This window comes from Polypterus senegalus, chromosome 9, assembly GCF_016835505.1.
Source record: "Polypterus senegalus isolate Bchr_013 chromosome 9, ASM1683550v1, whole genome shotgun sequence".
Taxonomy (NCBI): domain Eukaryota; kingdom Metazoa; phylum Chordata; class Cladistia; order Polypteriformes; family Polypteridae; genus Polypterus; species Polypterus senegalus.
The window spans coordinates 134,007,418-134,025,565 of record NC_053162.1 but is presented as its reverse complement, the minus strand read 5'-3'; the positions used below and the strand labels follow the sequence as shown (position 1 = coordinate 134,025,565).

The window sequence follows — 18,148 nt, the reverse complement described above, 5'->3', positions numbered from 1 at the left end:
AAAAAGGGTCTCAGTTATTTATACAATTAATATGTGTTATGTATAATGCAATATACTGTAGTAGAAGGTCCTTATATGATATGTTCACTAGTGTGGAGGTGATAAGTTTGAACCAGGAGAACCAAAGAAAATCTGGGGTGGAAAATAGGCCACCCCGTTTAGTGCAATTATCCAAAACATAGAACAGAAATAAGCGCATGTTGCCACAATTGGAAACATGTGTAATATATGTGGCCTTACAGTCTCAATGGCTTTTTCTAAACAATCAGCTCTCTTGAGAGGGTCTGCGTCAGGAAGCTCATGCATGCAGGACGAAGTTCCATCAACTGAGACTCCATTCTCCATGAGCCTTCAGCTTTATAACACCAAACCTTAAGGGGTGTGGCTCACATATTTGGGAGTGTGGCTGAGTTGCCTTTCATGGTGGACAGTTTCTCTGAGCTAGGGAAGAGAAAAGAGAAGATATGGTTAGCTTTGGTGTCACCAGCTATCCTGGGGAAGTATTGCATACCTTGTCCGAGTCTGGTAGGTGATTCTTAGGTGCCTAAGGGTGACACTAGGTGTAGGAGGCTGAGAGTGGTGAGTTCTGTTTACAAGGAAACCCATTGTTTCACATTGCAAAACAATTTGCAAAACAAATTAACTTTCACCTACAGCAAAAATTGTACCATTAACAAAAGAATAAATATATTTAGTTTTAGTTCCTGTTGGGAAGTAGATTCGTTGAAGTCATATGTGTAATACATACATCCGGAGTCAATCACACATTCATTTTGCTAAACTGGGTGGGAACAATTAGACGGTACATTGAGTGTTACATTTCTAAATCAATTTAACACCTTATAAAGGCCAAGGTCAAAATAGATTTTGATCTGCAAAGATCTGAGGTGCTCACTTTAAGTTGGTCCATCAGGCAGCAAGCTCCTGATAATATCAAACCATCTACAATTGAAAAATCTCCAAAAAAACCCTAATTGACATGTAAATGGGTGGTCTCCATAAAACCCTGTTGACATATTCATGAAAATGTGAACTGCAAAATATGCATTTGTAAATAGTGTGTCCTATTCCATCAAAAAGACACCTATTAAGATAGCTAATAACAAAGAGCCGCAGGAGATGCAGATTCCGTGCTCAAAACATCCAAATCAACAAATCTGCCTAATGACACCAGTAGATGCACAGATGAAGCTGCACAACATCCACCTTGTGACTGCACATCTTAAATGAATAACTTTTAAAAATTACTGTCTGAATATAAAATCAAACATGCCATGACAAAATAGCTGCAGAGTTTTAAAACGATGCATATCAATACTGTAGACTACAATACTTATCTAAACTCTATTTACTGTTGTTTTTTTCATATACTGATGCAGTAGTCAAAAAGCCAGAACGATATCGTAGTACTTTTCAAACATGTGGAGCCCAGTAGCTTGGTGGTCTGTCTCCACTGTTGCAGTGCTCATTGCAATGTTTAGACTAATTATTAAGCTTCAGTTACCTGAATGGATAACACCAATTTTAGTTTTTATTTTCTCAGTGTCAAGTCTTTTGTTCAATAACCTTTGCTCTCTTTCTTGAAACCCCGGCAGTGGTTTAAAATGCATGGACTGGACAAATTAGAGGCGGGTATTTTAGGAAGAGGCTGTGTGGTTGTAGCCTTTGCTGTTCTTTTTTTATCAGGTTGCTCCCAGATATGTATTCTAATTTGGGAATCGTATTTGGCTCTGCGAGACTAATCAGGAAGTGTTTTCATTTATTATTACAAGTATTTGCTTGTTTTTTGCACTTAAATAATATCGAGAGTGGTAAAAAAAAAATCAGTAACCCATTTCCTTTCACATCAAAAATATGAACGTGGTTCGCTCCGTAATGGGGCGAGTCATTCCTTGCAGTTAGCTCTCCTGTGAAGAAATCACAGCAGTGTGCATGATGGTGCGTTTTGGTGTGTCCTCCTGTGGAAAATATGCTGCCTGCCATAGTTTTAAAAAGCATAGTGCACTCATCTGTGGTGATGTGGTTTTACTGGTGTGTTAAGGATTACCTGTGTTATGCTGCAGAACAAGGAAGTGGGAGCAATATTTTTATTTACTATCCCAAAAATGACTTTATAACCTCCAAAAATCTCCCTTTAGTGGGTTTTGTGTTTCACAAATGTGAAATCACCTGCAAAATGAATTTTAGTGTCAGTCTGGCAAATATTTCACACCTTGGTTTAAAGTGTACCACACAAAATGATGGATCATAAGTTTATTTTATATATTTCCTGGATGTTTTTCTAATTTTGAGTCAAGACGTCAGTACAAAACTTGTGACCTGAACACAATTGGAACAAACAAAAAGTCAGACTGATTCAGATTTTGTTGAGAACTCTGCCCATTAATGTTACTAAGAATTTCTTCAGGAGCTAAACATTCCTAATGTCTACACCACAAAGAAGCCTCATCGACTGATACAACTAGTTCATGGTCTTTGCTGTATTTGATTTGATAAACCATCCCCTATAATATTCTTATTACCTGAGTGTTAGAAAAATACATAATGAATTCTACTAAATAATAAAGCTGATCTAGCCAGTTTTCAATTTAACTAACAGCAGTTAAGGTCAGTATTGGTAATAAATGGTACTTAAGCACCATCTAGCCAGTGCCTTCATTCATCTGGAGCTAGTTTTATGCCCACATCATAATTTTGCTCAGCTGATGTCAGTTGTAAGGATTAAAGGGTAGAAGAAGGCAATTTACAGTCAACAATTTTGGATGATCCACTGTGGCAACCCCGAATGGGAGCAGCCGAAAGAAGAAGAATTCAAACTGTAATGAACAATCAGGATGCTCTAAAACAAGAGTAGTTGTGAGGAAATGTTATGATTGAATAAAGGCTTGCTAAATTTCATCAGACCAAATAAAACAAAAAGCCTCTTAGTCTTTTTGGTTAAAGGTATGATTAAACATATTTTGGTTGGGTGTTCAGTTATAATTAGCAAACACAGTAAATCTTTGGGCTTGATGTGTGTGGTTCTGGCCATTCCAAAACAACATTTTTAGCTAGATCTATACTTACATCTTTCTTTGAAATAATATAAATTAAAAATGTGATTGATAATTTACTGATTTTGCTAAGCTTTACAAGTAGTATATGTTGCAGCTATTTAAAATGTACCGCACATGATTTTTTGTGCTGAGTTAAATCATGAGAAAAGGTGATAAATTCATTAGTGTACAGTAAGACATAAAACCCAAATACCTCTCAAAATATTTCATTAGCAAATAACTGAAACTGTATAGTACCATTTGCTTAATCATATGGCATCACAATGTACTCATCCTATACATGCATTGAAAGCAACATTTCATTCATCTTCTTCAAAAATCCTGATTAAATCATATGTACTATGCAAATCTGACTTTGTAAAAACAGTGTAATCATAGGCTTAATCAAGCAGGGAGAAGATTAACATGAGTGGATAATTATTTGTTACTGTAATCTTATTTAATTGCTATAACTAATTTGGAGATCTTTCTTTTTCCTTACCCACAATCAAAAATTCAACACTGTATTACTAGACAAGTGAGTCAAATGATGTGCCAAAATCACCTCCAATTTTCAGGCTTGGATAAAGAATGCAGTCTAACTTTAGGAAATTATACTTTAGGCAATGGATTAAGGAGCAACCAAGCTGTTTTTGTGGTGTCATTGCTAAATCAACTTAGCCAACAGGGTAACTTTACAGCTACATTAAAACAATGAGTCTAAATAATTCTTAAATCAGAACACATTCTATTAGATAATTTTTTTTGTCCAATCAGAATTAGGCTTACACAAGGAAAGCAACAGGTAGTCTAGTGCTACTTTCGGACCAGGTTTGTCTATAACTATAACAGTAATGTTCTTACTACTTCAGATCCTCAAGGTCATCTTTTTTATAATTCTTGAACTAATTAACCTAGCCCACCCCACCATTTTCCCATACACTATCACTTGTCCCAGTAGATGATTCCTGGAGTTAAGTACCTGCATAAAAACAAAGTCGGATCCACATACTTTCCTTCTGTTGAGAAGCCACCTTATACCATAAAGTCACAGCAGGCATCTGTCCACATATTCCAATCTGTGGTTTCTAGACAGTCCAACTGTATTTCAGATGACCATTGTCTTATTGTTTTTATAAAAGGTTGCAATCATTCACCACTTGGAAACACCAACCTTATGAATCATTTTTAGGAAACTGAACTTAAAGAATTAAGTAGATTCAATGTAAGATCCACATCACATTAGTCAGTTTGCAGAGAAAGAAGGAACTGTTTTAGTTTGCTTTCATTGTGACTTTCACTTCCATACACAAACAACTGAATGAAGCTCACAAAACAATAAAATTATCTTAAGTGTTCTAATGGACTCTCTAATAATCTTGCGTTGTTCATCGGGACCAAGTGGAGCTACCAAGGTGTGGGCAGCAGTGAAAGATCTATCCATTGGTAAGATTAATTTTCCTCAGCTTAAAGGAGAAGTTTGGTATTTTTAAAAGAGAAGTTATTTCTTCACAATATATACAGTATTAATTTGCCATATGAAATGTGTTCTACATTTAAGAATGTTTAATAAATTTAAAAAACAAATTTTGGTTAGGGAGGTTTGGTTAGTGAGTTCTGCCTTTCGGGTTGTTCAGTCAGCTAATGATGAATTATTCTGACTGGCTCGGAATTTATAGGCCTGGGACTAGAAGGGGTGGAGTCAGTTGCTCTCACTGGCATCTTGTCGGTGCTGTGGAGGAAAAATAAAAGGGCATGATTAGCGCCAGCTTCCCCCTCATTCCAGAGTGGTAGTGTATACTTTAGACGAGCCAAGAAGGTGATCTTCTGACGTGCATACATGACAATGTGCATCACTACTCATAATGGCACTCAGTTTTGTTTAAAGTCTCTCCTTTGCTAGTACCTCCAAGAGGTCCAGAGTGCATCCTATAATTGAGGATACGCTAATCAAAAGGCAACACATCACCACTCTTCAGTGCCATGACTTTGAAGCACACCAACTTTACTTCAAAACTTCTACCTACCTTACCTTTTCAGATTATAACACTTTCTAGCCTTAGGATCTATACGTTGATAAAGCAATTGGGATCACAAACCATAGCAGCACATGGCTTATGAATTACCACTGGCAACGATGACATTAATAAATACATAACACATGCCTTAAACTGTAATGCCAATAAAACATTTATTTGCAAACATCATTTCTATATTTCTGAAGCAGTAAATAATAATTACAGAGGAAATCAATTAATTGCAACAAAATAGAATACACATTCTTTAGAAACACAGTTTTTTTCAGTTTCTGTAAATGCATAAAAAATTAAACAATAATTTAAATACATAAAGCATCTTAAAGGAATATGACTTATTCAAGTAAGAGGCCTGCCTTGTCAGGTTCGACTGATTACATTTCTGTATTCCTTTTCGCTTCTGATCCCTACATGGAGAAAAATGCATTCCAGAACCCAAGGGAATTACCCACTCCATGCTGGCTAATGAACCTTGCCTATAAGGAACATACACTGGGTGCAATAGGCAGTGGAGGGACTGAGTAAAGGGCATTTTGTGGCCAACAAGGGCTGGTGGCAACAAAAGGAGATACATAAGTAAAAACGTATCACAACAGCACACCTTGCTCCTTGAGGCAATCTCAATAGTTGTAACATTCCTCCTACACGAGATTAGGATTATGTGAATTTTAAAATCTGACTTTCTGTGCACGAGCCAGTTTTATTATGTGCTTCCTTATATAAGAAGTTTATTTTTAAATAAATAAGCAAAGATTACATTTATGACACAGCTTTCTGTGAAGCTGTGAAGGGGTAACTGACACCAAATTATTGGGACCCCTTCTCACTAGTCTTGGATTTTTGCCATTACTGGCTTCATCGCTTTGAGGTATGGTATCATGCTGTGTAACAAGAGAATGACTTCAATCTTGACACATTGAGCCAAGATGATGATATTAGAACAGAGAAGCTTAGATGGCATGGATATTAGCTACTATCTGGGAAGGTTATAGGAATCAGGGTGCTGTGTTGGCATTGGCATAGGAACGATAAAGGTTTGGGAAGCTGCACTCTTATGGACTTGTGGAAGTAAAGACTGCTTCTGACATGTTAGGTTAAGAGAAACCAAGGCACACCAAATCAATACATTGTGTTTTAATAGTCAAACCAAAATAACTTTCTGAAGAGTCAACCCTCTGAAACACTGTCTTCTGTAAAATGATTTGTGATTGCTTTAACTTTTATAGTGTAAATATGTGTGAATGTTTCCTTAACTATACCATCATTTGCCCTGAGTAACACAAATTCAATTTAGAAAAGGGGCAGATTTTTGTTCAACAGGCCCCATACTTAAAAGGCTTTTGAAGCCCTGCATGAATCTCTCTTTTTTTTACTTCTAGAGGATATTGCAACAACCCAGTTTTAAAGCAATTTAAATTAATCAAAAAAGGTCAAAATAAAATGGTTTACATTCTTTTTTGGTGTAACAAAATTTTGGTTTTGAAAGGGTTGAATGACTGGTAAAACATGGCTTTTTTAGCTAGAAAATATGTTTCCATTGCAGCTCTCTGTTAGTTTTGCACCAATCCATCCAGTTTTAAACCTACCTAATCAAATTAAGGGGTGTGAAAAGTTCAAATTAGGGGCCATGAGAAGGTGAAATATTTTCCAGCAGCACAGACAGAACAACATTTCAACATACTCAAAAAAAAAAAAAATAAATAAAAACAAACGTAAGAGGAAAGGAGTTGAGGCATAAATAGGAACAAGCAAGTCGAAATTCTAAAATAAAAATAATCAATTTTAATATCGGTTAAAGATCTATAAGCACGTCATACGAAGTAAACTCTTTTTATTTATTATGAAAAATACCATATTATAACTGGGAAGCCTGTCAGTGCTCCCAGTATTGACTGAACATTGAAAGGGTTTTGTGGACGAGAGGATCGCTGTCTTGAACACTTTAATGTAGTTAACTATTACTCTTTCCTTCGGGGTATTTCAAGGAACAAAAAGAAAAATAGGGTTTTTTACTGGATATTCCACAGCTTTTTCACTGAAGATCTGCCCCAAGAAAAACATCCCTACCCCTTTAGCTCTGGAGTCAACCAAGGCAAATGGTCACGAGTATTGTAATTATGGTGCTTATTTTTGGTGCCGTTTGTAGAATGCACAGGTGATTTCAGTGGTAAATAAACCAAATCATTTGCCATTTAATTATATAAGATATACCTTCATCATGCATACATCATGCTATGCGTGCAAGCAGTCACCTATATGGCAGGGCCTCTGTCATGATGAACCCCGCCGAAAGCTAGACCACCCCACCAGTTCTCATCCTCTTCTGTGGAGATATCTCATTTGTGGGGTGCTTTGTACAAACAGCAAGTCAGCCTCTGATAAACTGGTACTGAATGAGCACAATGCCACCACGGTGCATAGCTTTTACCACCCCAAGATTTTGTACAAGTTGCTAGTTAGGCAATCTGCTACTGTTGGACTGAAACTCTAGTTTGTCTACTTTCATTTTAACAACTTCTCATTGTTTTATATACAGACATTACAAAGCATTATTGCAAAACAAATATGGCTCACCATAAGGTCAAGCCTTGGCTGAATCACATAAAGCTGAATGGTAAAGATGCAGCTAAGGCACAGGAAAAAAAAAAAAAAACTAAAGGTCTCTGTTAATAAAATGCTTGCAGTCCTTGTGTTACCTTGAAACACACACATTTTGGTGGTCTTATTTAATTATGGTTATTTCTTATTAATCTGAAATAACAAGTGGAACTATGAATTACATTCATATACATGGCAAGACAACCTGAGGCGATTATGTTTTGAATGGTGCACGGTGTTAAATCTGATACAGAAATTAAGAAAGCAGTTGTTAGCCATATCATCTTCTAAAAGAAGAACAAGAAAGTACAGCACTTCAAGGTCATTGAAAAAAATCAGCTTCATGCAGTCTACAGATATTGTCTATTGATCTTCAGTAGAGAGATCTGTTAATTTAATTCAGTGTATCATCTCAAATCATGGCTGTTTTAAATAGCAGTTTGGCACAACAATCGTCTAGCTTGAATCAGATTGTAATACTGCTACATGTTTTAGCACTGTGGTCCCCAAAATGGGTTGCTGGCCATCAATCTATTACACGTTTGTGAGAAGAACATCACCAAAGGCAGCACTCAATTAATGAGCAAACTGCTGTAATCACAAACGTTGAACAATATGTTCTAATGACTCTCTCACATGTTGCCAATTTGTTTAATCTTTTTGCTGGGATATGCAACAGTTAAAAGACTGAAATGACACCTGGCATTTCTAAAAACAACTTTCTTTGGACCAGGCTCTTTACACTACACCTATTGTCTAGCTTGTCTAGCATGACATTCTATTGCAAAATGCTGCTGCTTGCTTCGGCTCTGTGTTGCAGTGAACATGCTATGTAATGTAAATGGTGGTGTCACTTACCACTGCACCCAGTTAAGAGCGAAATGACATGTTGTGATTTTCACTCAAGTCATTCATTTGATCAAGATTAAACCTGGAATCAAAAGCAGCAGGTATAAATTTATAGCAAATTTAGAGACAGCAGAATATTACTTTATGACATTTCTTGAATTCACAGCTTTTCTGAGATGGCATTTGATGTTTTATGGAATCTAATCCTGTGTTTACAAGTAATATGGATGAGCGAATAAAAATAAAGCACAGCGTATCCCTTTTAGCTGTGATTCCTTCCATCAGCCTGTATCAAACAATTTTATAAAAATGTATCTGCTGAACAATTACAGTATACACCAATATGGTTCTAAAAGAAAGGACAGAAAGGGATGTCAAGTAAAGGTTGTACTCAAGTACAAAAAAACAAAAGAAGGTTAGGGGTACAACTTTTTGACATTCTTTTATTGTGGGAATAACGTTTACCTTTTTTCCTTTGCAGATGCATAATGAGGTAGCCCTTCCCTAACTCCAATAAATAACGTCTGTTGACTGTTCTGCTTCTGTGCATTCAGCATCTAGGTTAACTTAAACTTTAAAGTGAAACTTATCGTTATTATTAAAGTATATCTCTGTTGTCATACAGATGCTTGAGGAGCATCACACTGGCTCTATCAAGATGGGACAGTCAACCACTGGACGGGAAATGATTGCCAAGCATCTGTTCTCTCTTTCCTGCAGACCAAAGGATGAGCCCTGGGACAGACCAGAACTCCACGTATAGTACGACTGCAGGGGTCCTGCCTTTTCCTCCCTGGGAACTATTTAAACAACAAAGGGACTAGAAATTGTCACCTTTTGGACCACACTTGCAAAGCATAATGAACTCATAGAAGACATTTGAAACTGAGACTTGCAAAACATTCTTATTCCTGTTTTAACTTTCCGTTTGATCGCCTTTATAAAATGGGTTACTTGGTTGGTCCCTCACTCTTTACAATATTCTGTTTGTTTATTTATTTAAATAAATTAAATATATATTGATAATAATATTAATACAGCGTATCACAGTAGTGTCCTAGTTATGGCTCCCTGCACCTCTCAACTAGATAAACCAGTTTGGAAAATGGATGGATGACAGTGTATTACGAGTATTTTGGTGAACGTAAATAAACATTTTGAAATATTATATGAAGAATCGATTTATTCCAATGGATGAGGTCAGTGATGGCAAATATTTTTTATATATAGTGTTTGATACTGAAATGTACCAGATCTCAGAACTTTAAGTATGGTAGCTTTGTCCTCAGCAGTTAGCTGCTCCAGTCCTCCAACTATTGGACTTTCCACAGGCCTGAAACACAAGTAATAGAACCAGCTGAGGTGAAAGCCATGGGCATAATTTCTAATTCCTTCTTTTCTGCAGTAGATTTTGAATGAGAAGAATGGCACAGTGGTACTGCTACCTTACATCTAAAGCCTGGTCATTGCCAGTCTGCACTTTACAAATTCCTCTCTGGGTTTGCTCATATATTCTGGTTTCCTCCAAAAGAAGTGCAGATTAGGGCTATTGGTGGCTCTAAACTGAACTGGTATAGCTGATTGCATGGATAGGTGCCCTGTGTTGGGTTGGTGTCCAGTTGATTAAAGACTCCAGTTTCCGGATTTGTTTTAATTAAAAAGGAAGGTTCTGAAAATAGGTGAAATGATACTCTTGTTTTTAAAGAAGTATGCAAAAGGTGCTATATAAAATGACTAATATGTGTGATCCCTGGCCAACACCTCTATTTGACATTTTCAGCTACATATAAATGCAAATAATTTAAATTCCTTTTAAATGTCATTCATTTTATGGGTTAGTTTATGAAAAATGTGGAAACGACTACCTTAGTAATTTTCCACACAAGCTGTTAAAAAATTCACTGGCGGCAAGGGCAATAATTAAACAGAAATTGATACAATTCAGCCCTAAAGGTAGTCTCTCTCTCTCTCTAGATCTAAGATCCAATGGGAATTAGAAATAAAACATAAAATACAGAACTACCCACATTATTCTCAAACAGAGCTCACCAGAGGCATGCAAATCAGCAAACTTCAATAGTCACTAAAAAACTGGATAAGCATAAGGGGTACTGAAGCCTAAGAGAGACACATATAAAATCATCTGCAGATGATATCACTTTAGTTTGAGATCTGGGTTTGTTTATTTATTTTTAAGTGCAGAATTAGCATTAGCTCTTCATTTTACTATGCTTTACATTTTTTCCTCAATTAAGGCTTGTAGCACACAGAACCTTAATAAATTAGTAATGGAAGATATAAAATACTAATTAAAATATGAAACATCAAACAGACTCAGTAAGATCTTTTCCTCCATATGCTCTCCATGTGTGCAAAAAGGTTTTTTTTTAGTTAATATTTTGTCTAACTAGAGATACAGTATGGAGGGCTCATGGGAGAAAACAAAACTCCTGTTATTTAATGCCTCATGTGTGGATCTTATTTCATTCTCATCACAGAAGATATAGTACATAAATTATGAGAACAAGGTTTTTAATAGTTATGAGTACAGAACAGAACCAAATACTGTAATGTATTCTATTCTAAGCTATTAAACAATTATGTATATTTTTACACCTGGAGTACAAGCAGGTTTAGTGATTTGTTCAGGATTACATAGTGACTTAAATGTGGGAATTGAACTAGAAGCCTTTAGATTTTGAGGTCCAGTGCATTAGCCACTACACCTTATTGGTACTGAATAAAGGTTACCTAGAAGTAAGACGTAATTACTCAGCAGCTCACCTTAAAATCACTACATGACAGTTAGGCTATGACCACTGTAAAAATTGGGGTTTGTTTAAAACAGCTGTTTTTAACTCAAAGGTAAACTCCTCAAGTTGTCGACTTTCTTTAACTAGATGCATTGTCTCTACTCTTATTTTGTACAGTTTGGAAATTGAACTCATTGGGTATCTGTGATTTATAAAACATTTAGAATGATGAGCTGCTTTTTGCAAGTATAGAAAATGAATGAAACAAAGGGTTTTTGTTACCAGCACACAGGACACTGTTTATTTTAAGAATTCTGTTTCTCGTTAACATTTTGCTCCCTTAATCGATTCCAAATGTTTCTTTTAAAAATAAAAATACGTAAATTAAAGCAGGCATCAGTGCTAATGGTATTGCATCTTAAGTAGGGACTGTTAATTCAATTACATTTGCACCAGTTTATTAAAATATGCATTTAAAAATTAGTTAACAAAATATTAACACAAAAGCTTAACATAACTATTCCATTCTTTTGAACATATTATGCAAATCTTTGGTAAATTCCCCAGTAGAGCTACAGAAATAAATATTGTATGGTTTTGTATTTAACTATTAAAAACAAAAACAAGAAAATGACACGTTCTCTTAAGCTCATTCTCCAGTTAAAAGTGTTGTAGAGGGATAAAATGGCAGTCACCAGATTTCTACTGTGATGGGTGGTGCAGTTGACATGGGTCTGCAGGCAGAAATGGATGGCACTTACGAAGGGCAGAGCCCAACCAGGCACTCAGTGCCAGGAACAACATATGTCAACATGCCATGACAGAAGCAAATGAACCACCAGTGAGTTGCATTACCTGCTTGAGATTTAGAAGGTCTATAGACTAGAGCAGGGGGGAAATAAAGGGCACCCTTTGCCAACCTTTTCTACCTCTGAACATGGCCACTTTCACATCTATTTAAGAAAGTCTGTGCTTTGTACGAGTAGTCTTTCTGGAAGACACACATCATGAAATGCACGACTGTAAGCATTCTTCACGCTTATTCACACAAAAGGCAATATGGAAGTCTTGGGCATGACATAAGAATGTGCTGTAAATTAACTAATAAATGATGGAAACAACATGCATAAGAATATTAGAAAAAATTAGATAGTAAAACTTTAGGCTCGGATATACATACTTTACTCGACTGCATTAAATGAGCTGCATTTACACAACACTCTAAGCTGCATATCCCCTGATCTACAATATTCTGAGGACATATCCGGTACTGGTGCCATGTCCTACCTAACTGCGTGCGATGCAGTGTGTACTGACTACAACTTGATCATCTTCTGAGGTACAAACAGCCTTACCAAGTACATTACATTATTAGGACATGTGTTTTGCACTTTACTTTCTTTTCCCAAAACTCAGTTTTAGTGCAGAAGGTACCATTTCATTAATACAATGATATTTTCTAAAGATTACTGTTGTTACTATATGAATTCCATTACACTGCATATCGGAGGAACACATTTTTGAACATTTCTTATGTTTTCTTTTGGCTTAATAAAAATATTTTTAGAAGAGTTAACTAATAGTAAAATGACTACCAAACAAGTTAACTACAACACTTTTCCCATTTTTCAGCCAAAATTAAGACAGATTTCTCTGCAGTCACTCTGCTCGTTGTCATTTTGATAATACTTATGATAAAACCTGAAATGATATGCTCTTAACAGTAAAACAGATCGTCTTTTTCTCTGTCTTTCCCCTGTTTACTCAGAATTACAACACTCTTTTATAGATTAAACAGGAGTTCAACTGCATTCTCTGTCACGCAGCAGAATTACAGTAAGCAGAAGGAACTCACTGAGGGTTGAGATACTTCAAGGTACAAAAACACACTTGGTGGCAGTGAGCATTAGGAATTCTTTCATTACATGTTTTTTTGAACTTACTGCAGTTAAACTCAAGTGGGTTAAAGAGATCCTGAGGTAAACATAGTATTCAAATTTCTTAAAAAGACTTTATGAATAGCACCAAAGAGATCTGCAAATGTTAAATTAACACCTAGATGGGAAGTGGTAAGAAGACATACAGGATGATGTAACACTTCTTTGCCATGAGTCAGTAAGTCATTGAAAAAGGGTAATAGAATTTAAGAGATTGTATGTTGTGGAAAAAGTAACCTGTTTTATGAATGGAATCAGTTCTTTTAAATAGATGACTAGTTTAAACTTGAGAATATATTTCAGAAAAAAAGTCAAACCTTATATCTTTAGAACAGTTTTTGTAAATGAAAAAATTAATTATGCAACTGACATGAGATAAAGGAATATGAGAATACATGGCTAAATAATAACATATTTTGCGGCATACGAATGGAGGTGACTTTCAGAAAATACAGTTGGGCAGTATGGTGGCACATTGTTTAGTGGTGCAGCCACACAACTCCAGAATGCTGCATTCCCATACCAGTAAGTTTACTGCCTATTGGGGTGTCCTTACACCACAAACCTCCCACTGGCCCCAATACAACTAGTTAACATGGACTATCTCAGAGATCTCTTCACATATAAACAATTTTGAAGTGACTGGGAGCTCTAATAGAATGTCTTTCTATTCAAACTTTGTACCAGCCTTTCAATCAAGGCCATTAGGATGAGATCCACCTCCCACTGAATTGAAATGATCAATTTTTGAAAATAACTGAATGAATGAATGAAAAAGGGAAATAATTAAATGAGACAAGGATATTTAAGGCAAAAAAAAATAAAAAATTACAGTCATTTAAAGACATTAAGTTCACAATTTACAAAATACATATTAAACAGCCTGTTGAACCTACAGCACAAACATGTTTCAAACTAGTATACTGAAATTTAAATATACTGCCTAAAATGAAATACTCTTAGTGCATAAAGCCACTGCAGACAAAGCTAAGCTCAAGGCGTTACCCAGAATATTTCCTTGACAATATTAGAAGCCAACTATTAGATGAAGTATTCTGAAGTTAGTCCATGTGCAAAGAGGCCCTGCCTACACCACAATAAATTATAAATATGTCACAAGAGAATCATCTCACTCTCCAGTAAAAATATTCAAATGTCAAAAGTTAAAGGGAGGCAGGTTTGGCTGGATGGATGGTGACTGATGGGTGGAAGAGCTTATCTTTGGCCTCCCAAAGGGAAACTGGTATACTTGAAGTGCAGTGCCGCAGTGGTAGACATTTTTTTTTTTAGTATTGTCATCTCAGGTTATTCAACTTAGGATCCATAGATTGAATGATATATTTCTGAAAATATAAGGAGAAAGCCTACTATTTGGGTGCTGCTGTGCCTGGGAAACCACGGATGAAAGTGCGCTTCTCAAGTTTCACAAATCATATTTTCCATGGAAGTGCTGGAATTTTCTCCAGCATAATTTCGTACTCCCCAACCCACCCCACCCTCACCCAGCATTTAACATCAAAAAAATAAATTATTTCACAAATAGCTATACCTTCCTGCATAGAACAGCTTGCAGAGCTCTCAAAAGTAATTGCATTAGTCACAGATTCCAGTTTCTGCTAAATTTCAGAAAAACCAAGGTCCCTTTTGAGACATATCTTTGGGAACTGGCTAAACATTTGAACTTTTATACGCCATAAGTAACTAGCCAATATACAGGATCAGAGACATGTTTCTTCCAGGTGTTGTGAATATACTATTTAAGACATTGAATTCAATGTGACGTTGATTCCACACTAACATGCACCATAAACAGCTCATCACATTTGCTCTGCTTTTCTCCACCATACTGAGAAAACAATTTAGACCCCTTCTGTGTGTCACTTGATGCTCTCCAAGTCAAAGTATAGGCTGCTCAAGCAACCAAAGACTTGTACTGTTTCAGAGAAAAGCCAGACTCCTCCAACACTTGTACCCTGTCCTTCACCCCATGGCTTCACAACTTAGTGAATTAAAAAATGGTCAGAGACACAAAATGCTACAAATATCACAAAAAGCATTGGAGGAAGGTATGGTGAGGTAAGTGAAACCAAACACTTACAGGTTTTTCACAACTTTCCAAAGTGCAGTAATGCTCACTCCCTTTGTTTCACCGTGCAAAGGCAATTCTGTGGTGAGACTGAGCACATTCAACAGAAATCAAGAGGCATTGTGCCATGAAGCAGGATGGCACCCAATGCTTGGTTACTTAGAAACAGTTTTTTAGAGTCAAACTGTTTGAACACTAAAGACACAGAGAGATGATGTAATGTTGATTTGTTTGCCACATTGGCACAATGTGGTGACAAGAGGGCTAAAGCATTTGGAGAACTTGACTTTTACAGCTGAATCCTTGGGCAACCTTGCAATCAGTTGTCCAATAGGGTCTCTCTCCAGTTGAAGCAGTGATTTGGCCCATGGGTTAGGGGTAGAATGGGGGGGTCCACCAGCTGCCAAACTCCAGTATCACCAAGTTCATCACAAGCACAGAAACCCAGGTAAGGAATCTAAAAGAAATAAGGGTTAAGTTAGATAAATGTGATTTCCCCTTTATACTGCTAATAAAGCAATGAATAAAATACATAATTGCAGGACTGGATCTTTAGGATCTGCATTATCTCTGAAATTAAAAAACAACATGTTATGTATTATATACTACTCATTTAAATAATATTATATTGTAAGAAGTTTAAAACTGATATAGAATTCACATTAAAGTGATTTAGACGTACTGATGAGTGAGTCTTTAAATTTTGGGGAAAAAATTGAGATCCTGGGAGACATACATGTAAAGACATGGATGTGCCATCACACAGAAGGCACTAAAATATACTATGTGACCTGGGGTCTAAGGCTCCATCCTTACAATTCTAGAGTCTTACATTTGATCCCCAGTACTTTTAATCTATTAGTAGTTTACATATTGTCAAAAATGCCAAAACATGACTGGCGCCTCTTAACCAATTCAGCCCTGACATCCTATTACTAGTACATATATATGCAGCTGATTTTGTAAAGCACAGGTACATGTGCAGCCGTTGGAATCGGGCGTCCTACTATTAGTGCAGACTTAACAGAATGGCATACAGTCCACGAAACACGGAAGTGAAAATGGATGCTTCCGGACTGTGCGCACCACATAGTAAGTAGGTCCACTTTCAATTTTATTTCCTCAAGAAGATTGAAGTATTTGGCAGCTATTGTATAGTAATAGTGATCATTTTTTGTTTTGTTTTTTTTTTCATTTTTGAGCTTCCTAGACACCCCAAAGGTAGAATATCTCACAAAATAATTTTTCCCATAAAAAACAGAAAATCCAAGGCCAAAAGGGTTAATTTGCCTTGTGCGAGTCAGTGTGCTGCGATGGAAAGGGCATCCCATTCAGAAGTGGCTTGTGCGTTGCTCGAAACGCTTTCAGGACAAGTTCCAGCCCTCTATCACCCTGCATTGAAATAAGCCGATATTAAAAATGACTCAGTGAAATATTACTGAACCATAAACAAAGTACTCATTTCCATTTGTTTTTTTTTCCCCATTGTAAATAAACTAATTAAAGTACGGTTGGTAGATACAAATAAAAATATGACTTCTGGTTGGAATATTCCTTTAAATAGAGTTTGCATGATGACATTTTGCATCACAATGCAGTCCCATCATGTGACTGGCAACGAATGCCACTTCACTAAAGCCAATAACAAAAAAATACCTTAAAACAGTGCCATGATGAAGTCACTGGCATCACACTTACGTATTACAAACAGTGTCCATACCAAATACTGTACAAGTTCATAAATAATAAAAAAAGTGAAAACCAGAGGTTGATTAATGTAGATTACAACAGTTAAGATATCGGCTAGATGTCATCAGCACTGTGTAAAAAAGGTGTTACAGAAAAGGGACACTTGTTTTCAGATCCCATTAGCTTGATTGGAAGCATTTTGAAGAAGCTTGCTAGACAAATATACCTTATACCTTAGCATCATATGCCTCCTTGAGTTCATGCAGAACACTTGCAGTTCAGGCTTGTGTGGCTTATCTGCGCTGCAATCTACCAAGTGAAATTGTCTGCCAGACAAATGTCATTTAGGAGTATAGATTAGTGTGCTTTTTAAGTTTTCGACTGATGAGAAAAACAAAAAAGGATACCAGCAACATTCCAACCTGCTAATCAAGTGAAGCAATATGAAATAAAATGCAATGCTTATAGGATTGTCCAAAAACAATACCGGCAGAAAAGAAGGGGCAGCACCAATCAGTTGGTCCAACTTGAATCTGTACCATATTTCTGTGATTTTTTGCATATTTAGTTCTGAATATGAATGTAGATATAACAATGCATAGCTGTTATGTGGATGTGGTATAGCGGGTCCGCGGCTTCCAATAAAAAACCCGGGTTTAAAATCCGTATAGCCGTGTCGTTCTCCGTGGGCGACCGCGGGAGTTAATGAGGTGGTTGGGGCGAGTCGCACCTGCATGTGTGGGCGCGGTCGTTCTCGATTACCTCTTTGGCTTCCTGCGGCATGTAATTAAGACACAGGAGGGTATGTGTAAATATACGGGTCGACACCAAAGAGCGTGAAAAATGGAAGGATGGGGAGATAGTTAGAGGTGAAGAAAAAAAAGGGGTTAATTGACAAGAAAGAGCAGTCCGAGAAGGATGATCTGGCCACCTAGAAAGAGCAGACAGAGCGAGCTGGGGTCCCGCGAAAGGAACGTTTGTTAGTTGCGCTCTAGGGGCTAGTTTTCCCCACTGAATGTTTGAAAGTGCGGGGTGAGCAATGCAGGTATCCTCCCGAGGGATCCGAGGAGCGACTACGGGTGCACGAAGGATGAAGGGAGGAGAGCCGACCTCGTCGGTCTGGCAGTGAAGGAGGCGGCTGGAGGTGCGCGTTGCTGTTGATTCT

At 36.8% G+C, this 18,148-nt stretch overlaps 1 protein-coding gene across 1 annotated transcript in view; it reads right to left on the bottom strand.

Annotated features, from left to right (window-relative positions):
• Window positions 1–12,930: 12,930 nt before the first annotated feature.
• LOC120535830 (ubiquitin-associated and SH3 domain-containing protein B-like) overlaps window positions 12,931–18,148 on the bottom strand; it is a 218,373-nt gene continuing 213,155 nt past the window's right edge. The window contains exon 14 of the mRNA XM_039763934.1: window positions 12,931–15,751. Within this exon, the coding sequence (XP_039619868.1) occupies window positions 15,614–15,751 (138 nt within the window). The 3' untranslated portion in view covers window positions 12,931–15,613. The remainder of the gene's footprint in view (window positions 15,752–18,148) is intronic.